The sequence below is a fragment of the Chiloscyllium punctatum genome, chromosome 16, assembly GCF_047496795.1.
Source record: "Chiloscyllium punctatum isolate Juve2018m chromosome 16, sChiPun1.3, whole genome shotgun sequence".
Lineage (NCBI taxonomy): Eukaryota > Metazoa > Chordata > Chondrichthyes > Orectolobiformes > Hemiscylliidae > Chiloscyllium > Chiloscyllium punctatum.
In genome coordinates this window covers 2,379,254-2,396,594 of record NC_092754.1, presented here as the reverse complement: position 1 = coordinate 2,396,594, position 17,341 = coordinate 2,379,254, and the positions used below count along the sequence as shown (strand labels likewise).

Here is a 17,341-nt window from a genome sequence, read left to right as displayed (position 1 = left end):
GCAGGTACAGTTATGACATTTAAAAGGCATTTGGATAAGTATATGAATAGGAAAATGTTTGGAGAGATATGGGCCAGAGCTGGCATGTGAGATTGGTTTAGTTTGCGATAATGTTTGGCATGGACTGGTTGGACCGAAGGGTCTGTTTCTCTGCTGTATGACCATGAGAAGGTGGTGAATGGAGATCAGTGAGCACACGGGTGGTGGGGGTAAAAGAACGGGACACGTTGAGCTGAGTTAGCAGCAGCAGCTTGGAGGAGGTCAGATTGAGGAAGGGGAGAATGTGGGGGAACAGCCAGGCGTGCACTGGAAGAGTCGAGTCCAGAGGACAAGCTGACATGGACATGAGCTTCAGCGGATGATCGGGGGGCGGGAGGAAAACAAGGAGATGTTATGGAGGTAAAGGAACAAGTTTGAATGATGCAGTCATGTGGCTCACCGGAACCTCCAATAGCCATGAGCTGAAGCAGGAAGTAGGGTCAGCATCCAATTAGAGGGCTGGAGGCTTGGCCAGCAACTAGGACAGAGGTGACTGGCTCAGCTGCTGTGCTAGTGTCACACATTCAGATCCCTGGTTTCTGCATTAAACTTGTAACTGGCTGGAAATGAGCAGCAGCCTCCCAAGGAAACTGGCTTCTCAGTGCAGATTGCTGCTCCCCACTCAGAGGGGCAAAGAGGCTCTCATTAAGACAAACCAGATCTTTGGTTTTAATCTTGCCAGATCCTTTTGGACTGCTTTCAGACTCTTCCACACCCTCCTCCCCAACCCTGGGAGCAGTGACATCCAGGAGACGTTAACTAGTAACACTCTTCCAAGTTCAGAAGCTGATTGGAGGGTCTGATCAAACAAGCTGGGGTGGATTACTGAGATGACTGGTCAGTCAGAACTGACCGTGTTCAGATAATATATTAAATCAAAGACAAAAACCAAGATGCTGCAGATGCTGGAAATCTGAAATAAAAACAAAATGCTGAAGGAACTCAGTAGGTCATACTAGACATGAAACATTAACTTCGCTTCTCTCTTCACAGGTGCTGCCAGACCCACTGAGCTCCTCCAGCAAGTTCTATACTAAATCAAAGCTCTGTTTACCTGCTCAGGTGGACACAGGGGATCTGACAGAGTTTTTCCTTGCCCTGACCAATATTGTTCCCTGGACCAATAGCAACATACACAGGTTCCTTGGTCAATACAACGTCACTCTATGCTGTCGGTGATTACCTAGCAAGATCTGGCAGGTTTACTGGAGACTGAGTGAATCTAGGGACCAAGTGATAATTGGGTGTTAATTCCATAAGAATTTGATTGGGTGTATACGTATAGACAGGGGCAGAGTCAGTGGGGTTGTGGTTAACGAGAATAAAATTCTAACCAGAAAAATGTCTGCCTTGACACTAGCCAGCATTTTGACTCTGGTGTTTGTCAGCGGGAGTTTATCGTGTAGATTAACTGCAGTTCTTATAAAAGCAGCAGATGAGTTCTCAGTGATGCCCCCTCACACACCACCTGAAACGATGATCTGATCAGTGTACACTACATTGCTGATTGTTGGCTCTTCCTGTGCACAAACTGATTGTTGTGTTCGTGATGTGGCAATCTGACTTCCTTTTAACAACATACATCATTGGCTGGAATGGAACATCCCGAGATTGTAAAGGTTGCTATAAAAATGCAAAATAATCAAAATTCTCACTCCTTCCCCTGCACCGCTCACCAAACACAGTGCTGCCCTTGCAGTCAAACAGCAATTGCCAGCAAAGTTGCAATTCAGAAGGCAAACATCTCAAACACATTTGAGGTAAACATTAATTTTTACATTTGTGACCTCAGTGCCTGAGTGTCTCAGTTTAATTTTCATTCAGAATGTTTCAGGCACAAATTTGTCCCAGTCAAGGTCCCACCCCATATCAAACAGCACATCAGCCACTGAATTCAGAAGCCCAAGTACACGCAAGGTTGCAGGAATCATAGAGAGATTGGGAATATTGAAACTCTCCCTTACGTTTCTATTGAGCTGTTACATTGCAGTAATGGGGCCAGAATTAGGTCCAAATTTATTAACTTCAGTGACACACACCTTCACTCGAGGATTTCTAACGAACAATTGTTTCGTTGCTTTGAACTAAAATAGAACAATAACAACAAATTTTTTTAAAAGCCTTTGGTCAAACAAGAATTCTCAGTGTCACTTTGAAAGATACAGAGAGGGGTTTGGAGTGATAATGAAACACAAGCAATAGCCAATAGGCAATCCCATCTCACCGTTTTGGGTTTGAACTCAATAGAAAGGGGTTCCGGGAGAGATGTACAGAGAGCAGCTAACTCACTCCCAATTGCAGTACTCCAACAAGTCAACATTAACTGCCTTGGCTTTTTAATGCTACACCTTCCCAGCAGATAAGCAGAGTTTCAGTTACACCTGATAGAGAATTGGAAAATTCCACTCATACTGAACATAATGTGCAAACCATTTTTTGTGGAAGTAGTTGATAAACACAGTAACTCACCAGAGTGCAAAGTGACAGTGGGATTATTCACCTCCTCAGCTCTGTTCCCATCATTCTCTCCTATATCGGTTTCTTATTTCATTGCCTCTGGTGCAGCTCTTTCACAAACTAGCAGCTAGCGGATCCTAAACTGCCATCTTTTAGTCCTTTGAACGAATACTCTCTCCTTCAGCAGCAACGTTTGGTAAAACGATAAAATATTTCCCAGTGAACTCCACAATCTACAGGTCACAAGATGCCCATCTGTTTTGAGCGTCTCTGAACACGGTGATTTATCCGAAGGGTCGGGCTGCTAACTTCACCATGTGCTGTTTTTAAACCGAGATGAGCAGCTGCAGGAAGTTGCTACATGACAGTCAGTGAGCTGGCTGTCTGCTTAACCTCCAGTGCAGGCCAGTCCAACCCAGATACAATCTGCCTGTCCACAGATGATCAGTGAAGCTGAAAGCTGCACCAATCAAAGCATCCACCACAAAGCCTCATTTAACACATCACAGTGACCAAAAGGGGCTTCTTAATCTTCCAGTGTCAAAGTGAGCAGCTCAAAAACAAAATAGCAATCGCGTGCTGTGGTCCCGATTGCTGTCAGAGACCGAGGAATGATGGCAAGTTGTTGCAGTCAAATGTTCCCCTTCTTTCCTGCCCCACACACACAGGTCAAACTAAACACCTCTCGAAACGGGCTGAATGGCCATCACTCCACAGTGTCCAAGTGGCTGGTGGCTTTCCTCTCTGCCAGTCGAAATGGCCCTTCCCTGGAGTGTGCGCCGGCCTCATCGTTTGGAGCTGCTGTTCTCTCTGGGCAGCACGGCTTCAAGTGATCGCAGCTGCATGCAAATGAAGGCACAGTGCTGTGCTCCTGAACAACAGACAGGACATCTTGGCTGGAGATACAGTGACCTCCTGCTGTGCTTCCAGAGTCGGGGGGGTTGAGAGACCAGTGGGGTTTTACACTGTACTAAAGAACAGGTGTCTGTGGTGAAGCATGCACAAGCAACACACTCCCAAAAGAAAATGTATGCAGATCAGGATACGGTAATAAAGACAGTGCATGGACAAGAATGTGAACAGTACCCTCCCCTCAAATTAATTGTAATTAGTGCAAACCTTTTGGGGAAAGATTGATTCCCTGTGAATGTGGATGGTGTAGGTGGGGCTCTTAGTCCTGCCTGAGCAACTAATTTACAATCACGGGCTCCAAAAAGAGGAACCAACTGAAAAGAGAGCAGCAGCTGGTAGTTAGTTTCTGCACTCGCCCTGTTGGCTGATTTACAAATCAAAGCATGGCAGACAATAAATGTTCATTCGACACAGGCAAGGAAGCAAGAGATGGTCCCAAAGGGGAAGCAGCCCCAAAGGTACAACTCTGAAACCATGACTTCAATTCACGCCTGCTGGCTGACAGTGAATTAAATCTCACCCCCACCCCAATTCCCCACCCTCTCCCATTCATCTCCCACCAGTACTGCCGCAAACCACAAAGCTTTAAGAATCAGACAAAGCAGATTTGCTGCAACAGATTCTCTTTTCTGTTCAGAGAATACATGCAGGTGACAGGCCATTGTGCGCTCACTCGGTTTACTGTACAGATGGTGCTAGATGAAGCAAACAGGATGACCCGAATCGCGGAGTGACCAGCTGGAAACACACTCTCTCTCTCTCTCACTGGCAAATATGGGCTACAGGGTTGGACTTTGTCTATTAACCCCAGAGGAATACTGCACCCAGAACCCACAACCTCACTATCACCCAGAACCCTCCATTTCCTTCTTTAACCAACAACATCACCTTTATAGGCAGACATTAAAACACAGCATTAACAAGACACATTTCGACATCAACTCACTGCACACCAAATTACTTCCTTAAACTTCGAACTAACCTGCTTCACTGGCCCTGCTCAGAGATCAGGGAGAATCAGTTAGTGACTAATTTGACATCTTGGGATCTGTGTTAGAGTGTGTGTGTGTGTTTGTGTGGTGCACACACGTGTTGTGAGTACAGAGAGACACAGAGTAATAAGTATGAGTAAGCTTTGTGAGCAACACTGTGTGCATGATTGCCTGTGCTGGTGTGCAGCAGATGGACTGTGCTGTGAGTTACTGTTGGACAAGGGCACGACTCCCTGTGTAGCCTCTTTACAAGCAAACATCGGACAATACTCACCTTCTCAGCGCCAGGTCAGAGATCAGCCCCTTTCTCAGAAAACAGCAGGCAGCCTGGGACTCAGAGCTCAGTTGGAGTCCCTGCTTCCAGGATGAAGGGAAAAGACAAACAAGGGGAAGAAAGAAATGGGAATACACTCAGCACCAGATGGTGAGGGCACATCGATGCAAAGTGCATTAAGATCAGATCAGTCAGAGAGGTGGGGATTGTCACAGAGGTACAACAGCAATATTGTAATCAGTGCAGCTATTGAACAAGGCATTCACACTCACCAAGCATTGCTTCGATTTGTTACTTTCAAAATTACTACAAAAAACCACATTTACACTGTCCCTTTAAAGTAAGGGAAAGTCCCAGGGAAAACTCATCCACAAAAATCTTGCCTCTGCCCCAAGGGTGGCTCAGTGGTTAGCACTGCTGCCTCACAGCACTAAGGATCCAGGTTCAATTCCGGCCTTGGACGACTCTCTGTGTGGAGTTTGCACATTCTCCCCGTGTCTGCGTGGGTTCCCACCGGGTGCTCCGGTTTCCTCCCACAGCCCAAAAATGTGCAGGTTAGGTGAATTGGCCATGCTAAATTGCCCATAGTGTTAGAGGCAGGGGTAAATGTAGAGGAATGGATCTGGGTGGGTTGCGCATCGGTGGGTTGGTGTGGACTTGTGAGGCCGAAGGGCCTGTTTCCACACTGTAAGTAATCTAAACCACTTACTCCTCACCTTAATGAGACCTGAACCTTGATGAGGCCACACCTTGAGTATTGTGTACAGTTTTGGGGTCTCAGCCTGAGGAAGGGCATTCCTGCTATCGAGGGAGTCCAGCGAAGGTTCACCAGAATGATTCCCGGGAATGGTAGGACTTATACATGAGGAAAGGCTGATCGACTGGGCTTGTACTCCCTGGAATTTAGAAGAATGAGTCGTCTCATGGAAACATATAAAATCCTGATGGAATTGGACAGGCTAAATGTGGGAAAAATGTTCCCAATGTTGGGGAGCTCCAGTACTAGGTGTCACAGTCTAGGAATAAGGGGTAAGTCATTCAGGACTGAGATGATGAAGTATTTCTTCACTCAGTTGGGAATCTGTGGAATTCTCTCCCACAGGAAACTGTTGGGGCCAATTCATTGGATATATTCAAGAGGGAGCTGGATGTGGTCCTTGCAGCTAAAGGGATCAAGGGGTATGGAGAGAAAATGGGAATGGGACACAGATTGCATGATCAGCCATGATCACATTGAATAGTGGGGCAAGTTTGAAGGGCTGAATGGCCTACTGCTGCACCGGTTTTCTGTTTTGATGTTTCCTATTGTACATTGTCTTACAGAGACTGTGCTAGAGAGAAAGCAAGAGATAGGAGCAGGCCACTCAGCCCATTGAGCCTGTTCTGCTGTTCAATAAACTCATGGCTGAGGGTCGAACCTCAATTCCATAGTCCCACTGAATTCTCTTGCTATTTATTAATCTCTGCTTTGAATATGCTCAATGACCACACCTCAACAACAACCTGGGGTTGAGAATTCCAAAGATTCACAACCTTCTTCCTGACCAGATTCATCTTCACCTCGGGCAGAATTCTCCAAGTGGGAGGGCTGTAGATGTTGAAACAGTAACTGAGGCAGATCTTTAAGGAGATCGGGGATATGGGGACGGGATGGCAAAGTGTCATTCAGGCAGACAATCAGCCATGATCCTGTTGAATAATGGAGCAGGATCAATGGGCCAACACTGCTATTTCTTATGGAAAACCTGTGCATAATCACATACACATGTACTGTCACTGTCCAACTGAATCAGACAGAGTTTTGATACTAATCAAAACCAATTATGACTGAATGAAAGTAGAGTGCTAGAGAAGCCCAGCAGGTCAGGCAGCCTCTGTGGAGACAGTTAGAGTTAACATGGAATCTGCTGTGACTCTTTCTCAGAGCTGAACCTAGTTACTAGTCGGTAAACAGCAGCAACGTTATAAATGTACTGTACCTATAGTTGGTAGTGAACAGACTAGCTGATCAAGTAATGCAAGCTCCTTGCTTCTAGGCTTTCACAGCATTTTTCATGAGCTAATCTTTTTAATCACATTTTCTAAAAGCTTTATTGCCTAATGGAGCAGTTAGGAAGCTGATGTTATTACCCGAGAAACCCATGCTTTCTACTTCCTTCTAACAAACCATAAATATATCACCCACCGGCAATTATCTGAACCTCGCAAGTGGGGTAGATTTCACAAAACTCCTCACGTGCAGGCAGTTCTGGAATGACCTGCCTGAGACAGGCTAACAAATTCTCTCTAGTTCCTGACCATACTGTACAGAATATTCTCAGAGACAGCAATCCTATCCCACTGCTGCATGTTGGCCTGCTATGGGTAACACTATGAGACATAAGCAGGCATTAGGCCATTGAGCCCATCGAGTCTGTTCCACCATTCGATCATATTGGACGTTGTGGAGGCTCGACAAATCACCTCAGGTCCCATTTCCCCATGAGAAATAAAGGAGACTGTTCACTTCAGACCACACGCAGAAAATAGACAGCCATCAACCCAAGAAAGAATTAAAGGGAAGGCCTTTCATCTAGGAAGAGACGCGGGAGGGAGGATGAGGGAGATGGCGTGTGAGGGCGAGGGACGGAGGGCTAGGGATGGTGCGCGAGAGTGAGACAGAGATGAGAAGTTAGAACTCACTAAACACAGCTAAATAGTACACAGGCTTTTCCCAGATTCACGTCCTACCTGTTCCTGAGGTGTGTGTTGACAACATCCTGAACAGGCCAATTAGAAAACAAATTTAGCCGGACATGTAGACGAATGAGAAAGTGAGGACTTCAGATGCTGGAGATCAGAGTGAAGAGTGTGGTGCTGGGAAAGCACAGGTCAGACAGCATCCAAAGAGCAGAAGGGTCAATGTTTCAAGCAAAAGCTCTTCATCAGGAATGTAGATGTAGATGCATGAGAATGATAGTGAAAGATGTGAGAATTGGTTGAGATGAAGAGAGATGAGTCAAGATTAGAGTGCACTAGAAGCACTGCTGGGCTGAATAGCCTATTTCTCTGCTGCAAATGTACCGTTAATGCTCTTCATGTGTGCGTTTTCTCCAACATGTCGAACAGGAGCAAAAGTGTTCTCTCTGTGTGCTCTAAATCATACAGTAAGATATAAATTCCTCCTTGTTCAACCCGATACAAATCCAGAGAGTAACCCACTCCCAGCAGCACGTTCATGCTCAGAAATGAGATCTGGAAAGAGGTAGCAATGGAGGAGCCATAAGTGAGATCCGCAGCTATTGAGGGAAAGCTTTAACTTGGAATCCTGCTTTTCAAATTCCAATGTGATGACACTCGATCCCCAAGAGGATCTAATCTGGTTTCATTAATCTGGTGAAGCCCCTCACAGCTGAATAGCGCTGCAGCACTGATGGGGTGGGCAAAGTCAGTACCACGTGGCAGGCAGCTATACAACAACAACTCAGTAGAAATTAGCTCAAAGATAAAAACAGCAGTGGCCAGTGTTAACCTGAGTGTTTCCTGTTAAATTCATCACCACAGGAAACACCAGCAGCTTCCTTAGTGACACAGCCAATAAACACAGCTCAGAACCTCGGGGTGGGGGGGAGCAGCATGTCCAGTCACATTGATTCTTTCCAGGAGAATCGAATGGGGGCAGCTGATCAGGGAAGAGTGTGCATCACCTGACGTGTTCTGCAGGTTAATAGAGAAGGGTGAAGCTGAGACAACAGCAGGAAGAGTTGGGAGGGGTGGGGTGGATGTCAATGAGAAGGCACAGCTCGAGACTGAAGTTTCATATGAACTGGTGCCACGAGAAGCTAATGAATATGGTTCAAGCTCAGCTTCTCCTGTTGGCCAACAGTAGCATGTGTTTGGAGCGTCCCAAGCTGTCTCCAAGGGCAACAATGTTAAACAAATCTAAAACACAGAAGGACAACACACACAAAGGGACAATTAGCCTCCTCTCTTACACTGTCCCCCACACACAACCCTTTGGGAAGGTTGTGAAATCAGGAAGCTTCCTCTCTACATTTGAATAACAACTCTCTGGAAGATGACGGTGCCAACCCTCTTCCCCTGTAATAAACGAGAGCCCACATGGTGTACAATGGGAATTCTAAGAGTAGCGAACTGAGTGAGGATTACCCCAGGATGCAGGGGTCTGAATCTGTTGTTCCATATGCTTGGTCTCCTGTGGAGGCAATGTCAATCAAATCATTCAGCGTCTCCTCCCCAGCTCCGTTAGGGAGCAGGAGTGGACAGGTCAACTTAACCAGCTGCAGTGTGTACAGATTATCCAAAGTTATCAAACATTGGAACGGCAGCTGTCACATTCCCAGATTTCCTGAACTTGACAACAATTGTAGTGACAATCTCAGGAAAGGGAGAGTATGTGTTTTCACATATCGATCCTCTCCAATACTCAGACAGTCAACATAGGTGGCATCAGTGAACCCAGTTTGAAACTCATCCAGATTGTGATCTGGACATAGTCATTTCCTTTTGTTTCTGTTTCTTTAATTTTGGCTCGTTTTTAATTCTAAGTATTGTATTTGAAGATGTTGCCAGACATTGGAACTCTGTACACTCTGCTCAGGTACACGTGACAATAATCTAATACTGAATAGTTATTGCATAATTTACTGAAAAAATTGTAAATACAGAAATACAACTTCACCAAAATGTCTGATCAATAAACCAGCTTCCTCACTCTAACTTTTCTGTTCTCAGACTGCTGCAGTGTTCCAGCAAAGCACAATGCAAGCTGCAGAAACTGCATCTCATTTTCCCACTGAGCCACTCTTCAGGACTCAACATGGAGTTCAACACCTTCAGAGCAGGGACAGAGACCTCTACTCTGTTACAGTGCTCCTTCCCTGCCAGAGTCTGGTTTTCCTACTTCTGCTTGCAGCTGAGCTGACCTACTTTCTGCTCTTAACACCCCCTCTAGATCTTTATTTTGCCTGTTCTCTACAGCCATTACAACTCACTCTGGCTTTGCCTGCACTGCCTGTAGGATCTCCAATTCCCTCTAACCTTCCCTGACCTTCTTTTCTGTCCCACCAACTCCTCCTTGTCTTTTTCCACGGTACAAATCTATCACTTTACCCCATCCCTCTTTAGTCGTCACTGAGCCCACAATATTAACTGTTTCTGTCTCCACAGATGGTGCCAGACCTGTTGAGATGCTCCAGCTCTCTTGGTTTGTGTTTCAAACTGTAAAATGAAACGTGTTTGATATAAACCAAAGTGGTTCTGGGCTGACATCTCTCCGTGTAAAAGCTGAGCCCAGTGTAACACTGAGCCAGATGGAGCTGTTGTTTCAACCCTGGGTCTGGGTGACGTTTATTGAACCTGAGGGGTTTGAGGTCTGTGACCCCAATCGAGAGGCTGATGGTGGGTCTGGGTGACGTTTATTGAACCTGAGGGGTTTGAGGTCTGTGACCCCAATCGAGAGGCTGATGGTGGGTCTGGGTGACGTTTATTGAACCTGAGGGGTTTGAGGTCTGTGACCCCAATCGAGAGGCTGATGGTGGGTCTGGGTGACGTTTATTGAACCTGAGGGGTTTGAGGTCTGTGACCCCAATCGAGAGGCTGATGGTGGGTCTGGGTGACGTTTATTGAACCTGAGGGGTTTGAGGTCTGTGACCCCAATCGAGAGGCTGATGGTGGGTCTGGGTGACGTTTATTGAACCTGAGGGGTTTGAGGTCTGTGACCCCAATCGAGAGGCTGATGGTGGGTCTGGGTGACGTTTATTGAACCTGAGGGGTTTGAGGTCTGTGACCCCAATCGAGAGGCTGATGGTGGGTCTGGGTGACGTTTATTGAACCTGAGGGGTTTGAGGTCTGTGACCCCAATCGAGAGGCTGATGGTGGGTCTGGGTGACGTTTATTGAACCTGAGGGGTTTGAGGTCTGTGACCCCAATCGAGAGGCTGATGGTGGGTCTGGGTGACGTTTATTGAACCTGAGGGGTTTGAGGTCTGTGACCCCAATCGAGAGGCTGATGGTGGGTCTGGGTGACGTTTATTGAACCTGAGGGGTTTGAGGTCTGTGACCCCAATCGAGAGGCTGATGGTGGGTCTGGGTGACGTTTATTGAACCTGAGGGGTTTGAGGTCTGTGACCCCAATCGAGAGGCTGATGGTGGGTCTGGGTGACGTTTATTGAACCTGAGGGGTTTGAGGTCTGTGACCCCAATCGAGAGGCTGATGGTGGGTCTGGGTGACGTTTATTGAACCTGAGGGGTTTGAGGTCTGTGACCCCAATCGAGAGGCTGATGGTGGGTCTGGGTGACGTTTATTGAACCTGAGGGGTTTGAGGTCTGTGACCCCAATCGAGAGGCTGATGGTGGGTCTGGGTGACGTTTATTGAACCTGAGGGGTTTGAGGTCTGTGACCCCAATCGAGAGGCTGATGGTGGGTCTGGGTGACGTTTATTGAACCTGAGGGGTTTGAGGTCTGTGACCCCAATCGAGAGGCTGATGGTGGGTCTGGGTGACGTTTATTGAACCTGAGGGGTTTGAGGTCAGCTGAGGGTTTACCTTTAGGAGGCCAAGTGACATCTTTCAGAAAGTGTTTCTAGTTTAGAGAACTCTGTGCTATGCTGGACTCAAATTCATTTCAGGAAGGACTGCACTTCTCCTCCAGCTCCCACAAATAATCTCAAAAATCATCCTGCAATAAATTATACCAAACACACAGTCTCGCTGGATTTTAAAATCACATGATCCTATTATGCACTTCCCAGAAACATCCTTCATAAATCCTGAGAGTTAATGTACCCTGAAAAGGAATCTGCCCACGATCTCTCACCTTGTGTTATTGACTTGCTGGATTCGGTTTTCTTCTGATCGGATGTTGCTAAGCAGGTGGAGGTCGGAGGTGCTGTCTGAACTGCAGCTTTCTCTGATGGCCCTTTCTCAATGGCTGTGTCTGGCTTCTCTCTCCTGCTGATGTCCTGGCTGCTCCTCTGGCACTGCTGGATCTAAAACAGAGCACACCAGCAACACTCACTCAATCTCCATTCTCACTGGCTAGCAGCAGGAACTAAACATCCTGTACCTAAACCAGCTCAGCTAAGGATCAGTCACATCTGGAAGCTTTTAGGTAGAACGACACACAGATAGGTGGTGAAGCAGGTACTGCTAAGGAAGTGGGGAGGCTGCAGAAGGACTTGAACAGGTGAGGTGAGTGGGCAAAGAAGTGGCAGATGGAATACTGTGTGAGAAAACAGGAGATTATACATTTTGTTTGTAAAAACAGAGGTGCAGACTATTTTCTAAATGGGGAAAGGTTTCTGAAATCTAAAGAACAAAGGGACTTGAGAAATCTAGTTCAGGATTCTCCTAAGGTTAACATACAGGTTCAGTTGGTAATTAGGAAGGCAAATTCAGTTAGCATTAATTTCAAGAGGAGTAGAATACAAGAGCAGAGAAGTACTACTGAGACTGTATAAGGCTCTGGTCAGATACATTTGGAACATTGAGAGCAGTTTCGGGCTCTGTATCTAAGGAAGGATGTGCTAATGTGGGAGGGATTCTAGAGGGGGGGTTTACAAGAACCATCTTGGGGGATGAAGTGCCTGTTGTACGAGAAGCAGAGGAGGACTCTGGGTCTGTACTTGATCGGGGGGGGGGGGGGGGGGGGCGGGGGCTGGTTGGGGGATATGATTGATGCTTACAATACGGAGAGATCTGAATGCTGAGAAAATGTTTCCACTAGTAGGAAAGATTAGGAGGGACATAAGAAGGAATTTCTTCAGCCAGAGGGTGGGGAATCTGTGAAATTCATTGCTGCAGAGGGCCGTGTGGGCCAAGTCATTTAGGACAGAGATTGATGGGTTTTTGATTGGTAAAGGGATCAACGGTTATGAGGAGAAAGCAGCAGAATGGAGTTGAAAAACAGATCAGCTAGGATCAAATGGCAGAGCCAGTCTCATGGGCTGAATAGCCTAATTCTGCTCCTATATCTACTGGACTAATGGCAAAAAGAATGAGATTGTTGTTATTCAACAAAAAATTTCACATTTGTTGCAAATCCATTTTTTCCCCCACAGAATCAAGTTGTGCATTTAAATTTGTACTAAAAATGACCAAACCTATTGTAACTAATCTACTAGTTGCATTGGAGTTTCCAACAACGAAAATTGGATCAGTTAAGATCATTGTTGTTTGTTTAAGATGCTATTCCACGTCTCTGGAATGTTAGTAACAGAATCTCTGTGCAAACACCAACTTCCGCCCGTCAGCATCAACCAGAATACATCCTGGTTCCAGGAGTAGTCCAGAGATTAGGAATCCTGCAGCAAGTACCTTACTTCCTTATCCCCAAAGCCTGTCCACCATCTACAAGGCACAAGTCAGGAGTGCGATGGAAAACTCCTGACTTGCCTAGAGGAGTGCAGCTCCAACAACACAAGAAGCTTGACACCATCCAGAACAACATATCCCACAATGCATTTAACAACTTAAACATTCATTCCAACAATGGAAGCACAATACCAGTGTCTGTGCGCACCACCTACAAGACTCACTGCAACAACTCGCCAAGGCTCCTTCATCAGCTTCTCCCAAATCGGTGACCTCCACCATGCAGATCACTTCCCAGACACACAGCATCCTAACTTAATCGCTGAGCCTCATTATTGCCTGGCCAAAATCCTGAGATTCCCACCCTAAGGGTATTGTGGGTCTCCCTACACCAAGTGGACTCCACTGGTTCAAAGCAGCAGCTCGCCAGCACCTTCCCCAGAGCAACAAGGGTTGGGCAATAAATGATATTCTCAGTAACGTTGATAGCCACATCCTGAGAGAAATAAAGAAGAGTGACATTTCAACAGCAAGGTCTAAACTAAATGTTACACACATACTCTTATTCAAAAGATAAGATATATCATAAACAATCAACTAGAAAATCCCTAATCACATTAGCTCCAAGAACATTTTTCAACCAGAGTTAAATGCTCTATTACAATACCAGTCAGAGCAGTGATATACAAGTATTCAGGACAAAACAGCAGCACCCCCCTCTCCCCACCACCCGCAATTCAGTCCTCTCCCCCAGATATTCACAACTGTGAAACCTGCGTCAAACTTGGGGAGGTGCTCCTCAATTGCGGTATGGACACAAAGCTGTTTGGAGACTGGAGATTGTCTCTCTCATTCTGAAACCTGCCTGACTTTCATTCCTTGTGGTTCACTTCCCAAACTAAATAAACTTCAACCTAATCAGCACAAATGTGCAAGAAAACAAAAAGCTGCTTTGCAGAGTGTTTGTTTTTACAGTATCAGTAGTTGCTTCACCAACGTGGGTGGTAGTCTCTGAGAGGGCAAGACAACAGAATCCTCCCAGTTATAAAATGACAGATGTTTAGCAAAGAGTCTGTGTTGATTGTTACACTCACAGGAGTTCTCATACAAAGATCAATGTGGTCAACAAATCTCCAAATTAAAAACAACCTCTAGAGAATATTTGAAAAAATAAATCTAAATAATTCACTATGGATCAAAAAGTGCTAAGTTGTACCAACTTCAAAAAAAGGTTTCTGTCACTGAATTATTGAGAAGTCTTCTCTCTTGTTAAGATAAGCCACTAAATGTTCAGTGAAATCTAAACTATACTTTGCTTGTTAAAGTATTGAGGGACTGCTCCCCTACCTCGTGGGTCATAATTTAGATGTTAACTTTCATTTGTAATTACATGGTGAAATTGTAGTTTCAAAAGGAGTCATTGCAGAAATACGAGCATTTAATCCTGAGGTAATACTGAGTGCTGCCAGTAGATGGAGCAAGCTAGAACAGAAATTCATGAGATGTAGGTATACAATTACAATTAGACCATTCGGCCCATCGAGTCTGCCCTGCCATTTGATCATGGCGGATATGCTCTTCACCCCAGTTTTCCTGCCTTCTTTCTATATCCTTTCAACCTGTTACAATTTAAATCTGTCTAACTCCTCCTTAAATTTACTCACCGTCCCAGCATCCACTGCACTTTGGGATAGCGAATTCCACAGATTCACAACCCTTTGGGAGAAGTAGCTTCTCAAATGTTTTAAATTTGCTACCCCCTTATCGTAAGATTATGACCTCTCGTCCTAGAATGTGCCACAAAAGGACGCACCTGTTCCACCTATTTTAGCCACACCTTTTATCATCTTGAACACCTCCATTTGATCTCCCCTCATTCTTCTAAATTCCAGACAGTATAGGCATAAACTGTTAAATCTCTCCTTGTAAAACAAACCTCCTCTGAACTGCTAACACTTGGTTAAAAAGATCCTCCATGTTCAAGCAGAAGAAGTCATCTGTGCCGTAGCTTGCTCACGGAATGCCAGCAGAAAATATACTTCAGAAGCAAAATACATCAGAAAATGTTCTGAAGATCCACAATCCCAGGGAAGTTACTTATTAAATTAGATTACTTCAGCAAAGTAGTAATTACTGTAGAACTGCAGCAGACTCAGAGGAGGGAGGTGCTCATCAGTCCAGCATTCCCCAATGTTCTGAAGGGTCACTGGAGCTTTCTTTTCACAGGTGCTGCCAGATCTGCCGAGTTTCTCCAGGAATTTCTGGTTTTGTTTTGGATTTCCAGCATCTGTAGTTTATATTTGTGTTTAAGCGTGCCACGGTTGATTGTTGTGAACCACTGCTGAACAATGAAGCCCTTGCAGTGAAAGTCCATCAATTTGCATTGCGGACAGTCACAAGCCATTTCACTCAGTGGGTGCAGGCTGACTAGAGTCTTTTCCCAACCCATTTTGTCCTACCCATTTACCATCAAATCCACAATGGAAGACAGGAAGAAGTTGTAACGGTAAGAGCTGCTCCTTTTGAGAGGTATTTTCACTGTTCGAGCTGATTTCCTCAAATTCTAGCAGCAGTTACAACTGCTTAAAATTGCATGGTTTTGGAACTTCAGGAAAAAAGGCAAGATCAAAACAATAGCACTTTAAGAAGGAAGACAGACAAAGGCAGTGACCACATGGGAAATGAATCAAACAGAAAAATAAAGCTGCACTGCTGTCTGACCCAGCAGTGAATCTGCACAGCTACTGTTCTGCTGTTTGATTTTGAGTAACTCTGAACATCAGAGTTAATGAGCTGCCAGAGGAAGTGGAGGAGGCTGATACAATTACAACATTTAAAAGGCATCTGGTTGGGTAATATGAATAGGAAAGGGTTTGGAGGGATATGGGTCAAATGATGGCAAATGGGACTAGATTCATTTAGGATATCTGGTCAACATAGATGAGTGGACCAAAGGGTTTGTTTTCATGCTGTACATCTCTATGACTCTATCTCCAATTCCTTTCTCCGTAAGACCATAGCTTATAGGAGTCGAATTAGCCATTCAGCCCATCGAGTCTGCTCCGCCATTTGATCATGGCTGAGAAGTTTCTCAACCCCATTCTCCCACCTTCTCCCTGTAACCCTTGACCCCCAAGAACCTACCTGTCTCGGTGTCTTAAAGCCACTCAATGACTTGGTCTCCACAGTTCTCAGCAATAATTAATTCTTCCTTCATGTTTATCCAGTTTCCCCCCTTAAACGTATCCACATTCTTCACCTCAAACATTCAGTGGTACATTTCTGATCAAAGTACTCATTTCCGAAATGCGCACTAGATTTATCAGCAACCAGTTTATATCAATGGACCCTACTTTTGGTCACAGTCAAAGTCATACATCACAGAAACAGGCGCTTCAGCCCAACCCATCCATGTCAATCAAGTTTCCTAAACCGATCGAGTCCCATTTGCCCATACTTAGCCCATACCCCTCAAAATCTTTCCTATCCATTTACCCTTCCAAATGTCTTTTAAATGTTGGAATTGTATCTGCATCCATAACTTCCTCTGGCAGCTTGTTCCATATATACACTACCCTCTGTGAAAAAATTGCTCCTCCAGTCCCTTTGAATTCTTTCCCCTCTCCCCTTAAACCAATGCCTTCTAATTTTGGATTTTCTACCCTGGGGAAAAGATCTTTGCTATTTACTTTATCTCTGCCCTTCATGGTTTTATAGACAACTATAAAGGTCACCCCTCAGCCTCAACCTCCCAGCTGATTCAGCCTCTCCTTATAACTCTAACCTTCCAATCTCGGTAATATCCTCATATCTCCTTTGCACCTTTTTCTATAGCAGGGTGACCAGAATTGTACAAAGTATCTAAATCTCGCCTTACCAATGTCTTGTAGAGCAGTAACATGGTGTCCCAACTCCTGTACTCAATGCTCTGAGCGCTGAAGGCATGCATGTCAAACACATACTTCACCACACTGTATATTTATGACACCACTTTCAAGAAACTATGCATCTCTAACTGGGTTTCTCTGTTCGACAACACTCCCCACATTGAATATGTAAGCCCTGCCCTGGGCTCTCTTACCAAAATGCAACTCCTCGCGTTTATCTGCGTGAACAGTCATCTGCCATTCCTTGGCCCACTGGCCCAGTTTAGAAAGATCCCTTTGTACTCTTAGGTAATCTTTTTCAGTGTCCACTATACCACCAATTTTGGTGTCATCTGCAAATTTACTATCCGTACTACCTATATTCTCATCCAAATCATTTACATAAATTACAAACAGCAGTGGACCCAGCAGTGATCCTTGCAACACACCTCTGGTCACAGGCTTCCAGTCTGAACAACAACCCTTCAC

At 45.3% G+C, this 17,341-nt stretch overlaps 1 protein-coding gene across 19 annotated transcripts in view; it reads right to left on the bottom strand.

The window, feature by feature from the left end:
- The window catches only part of LOC140486895 (polyhomeotic-like protein 2), a 255,858-nt gene that overhangs the window by 26,126 nt on the left and 212,391 nt on the right, over positions 1 to 17,341 (bottom strand). For all 19 annotated transcript variants that reach the window (XM_072585960.1, XM_072585965.1, XM_072585966.1 and 16 more), the window contains one exon: positions 11,491 to 11,662. In XM_072585960.1, the coding sequence (XP_072442061.1) occupies positions 11,491 to 11,662 (172 nt within the window). The remainder of the gene's footprint in view (positions 1 to 11,490; positions 11,663 to 17,341) is intronic.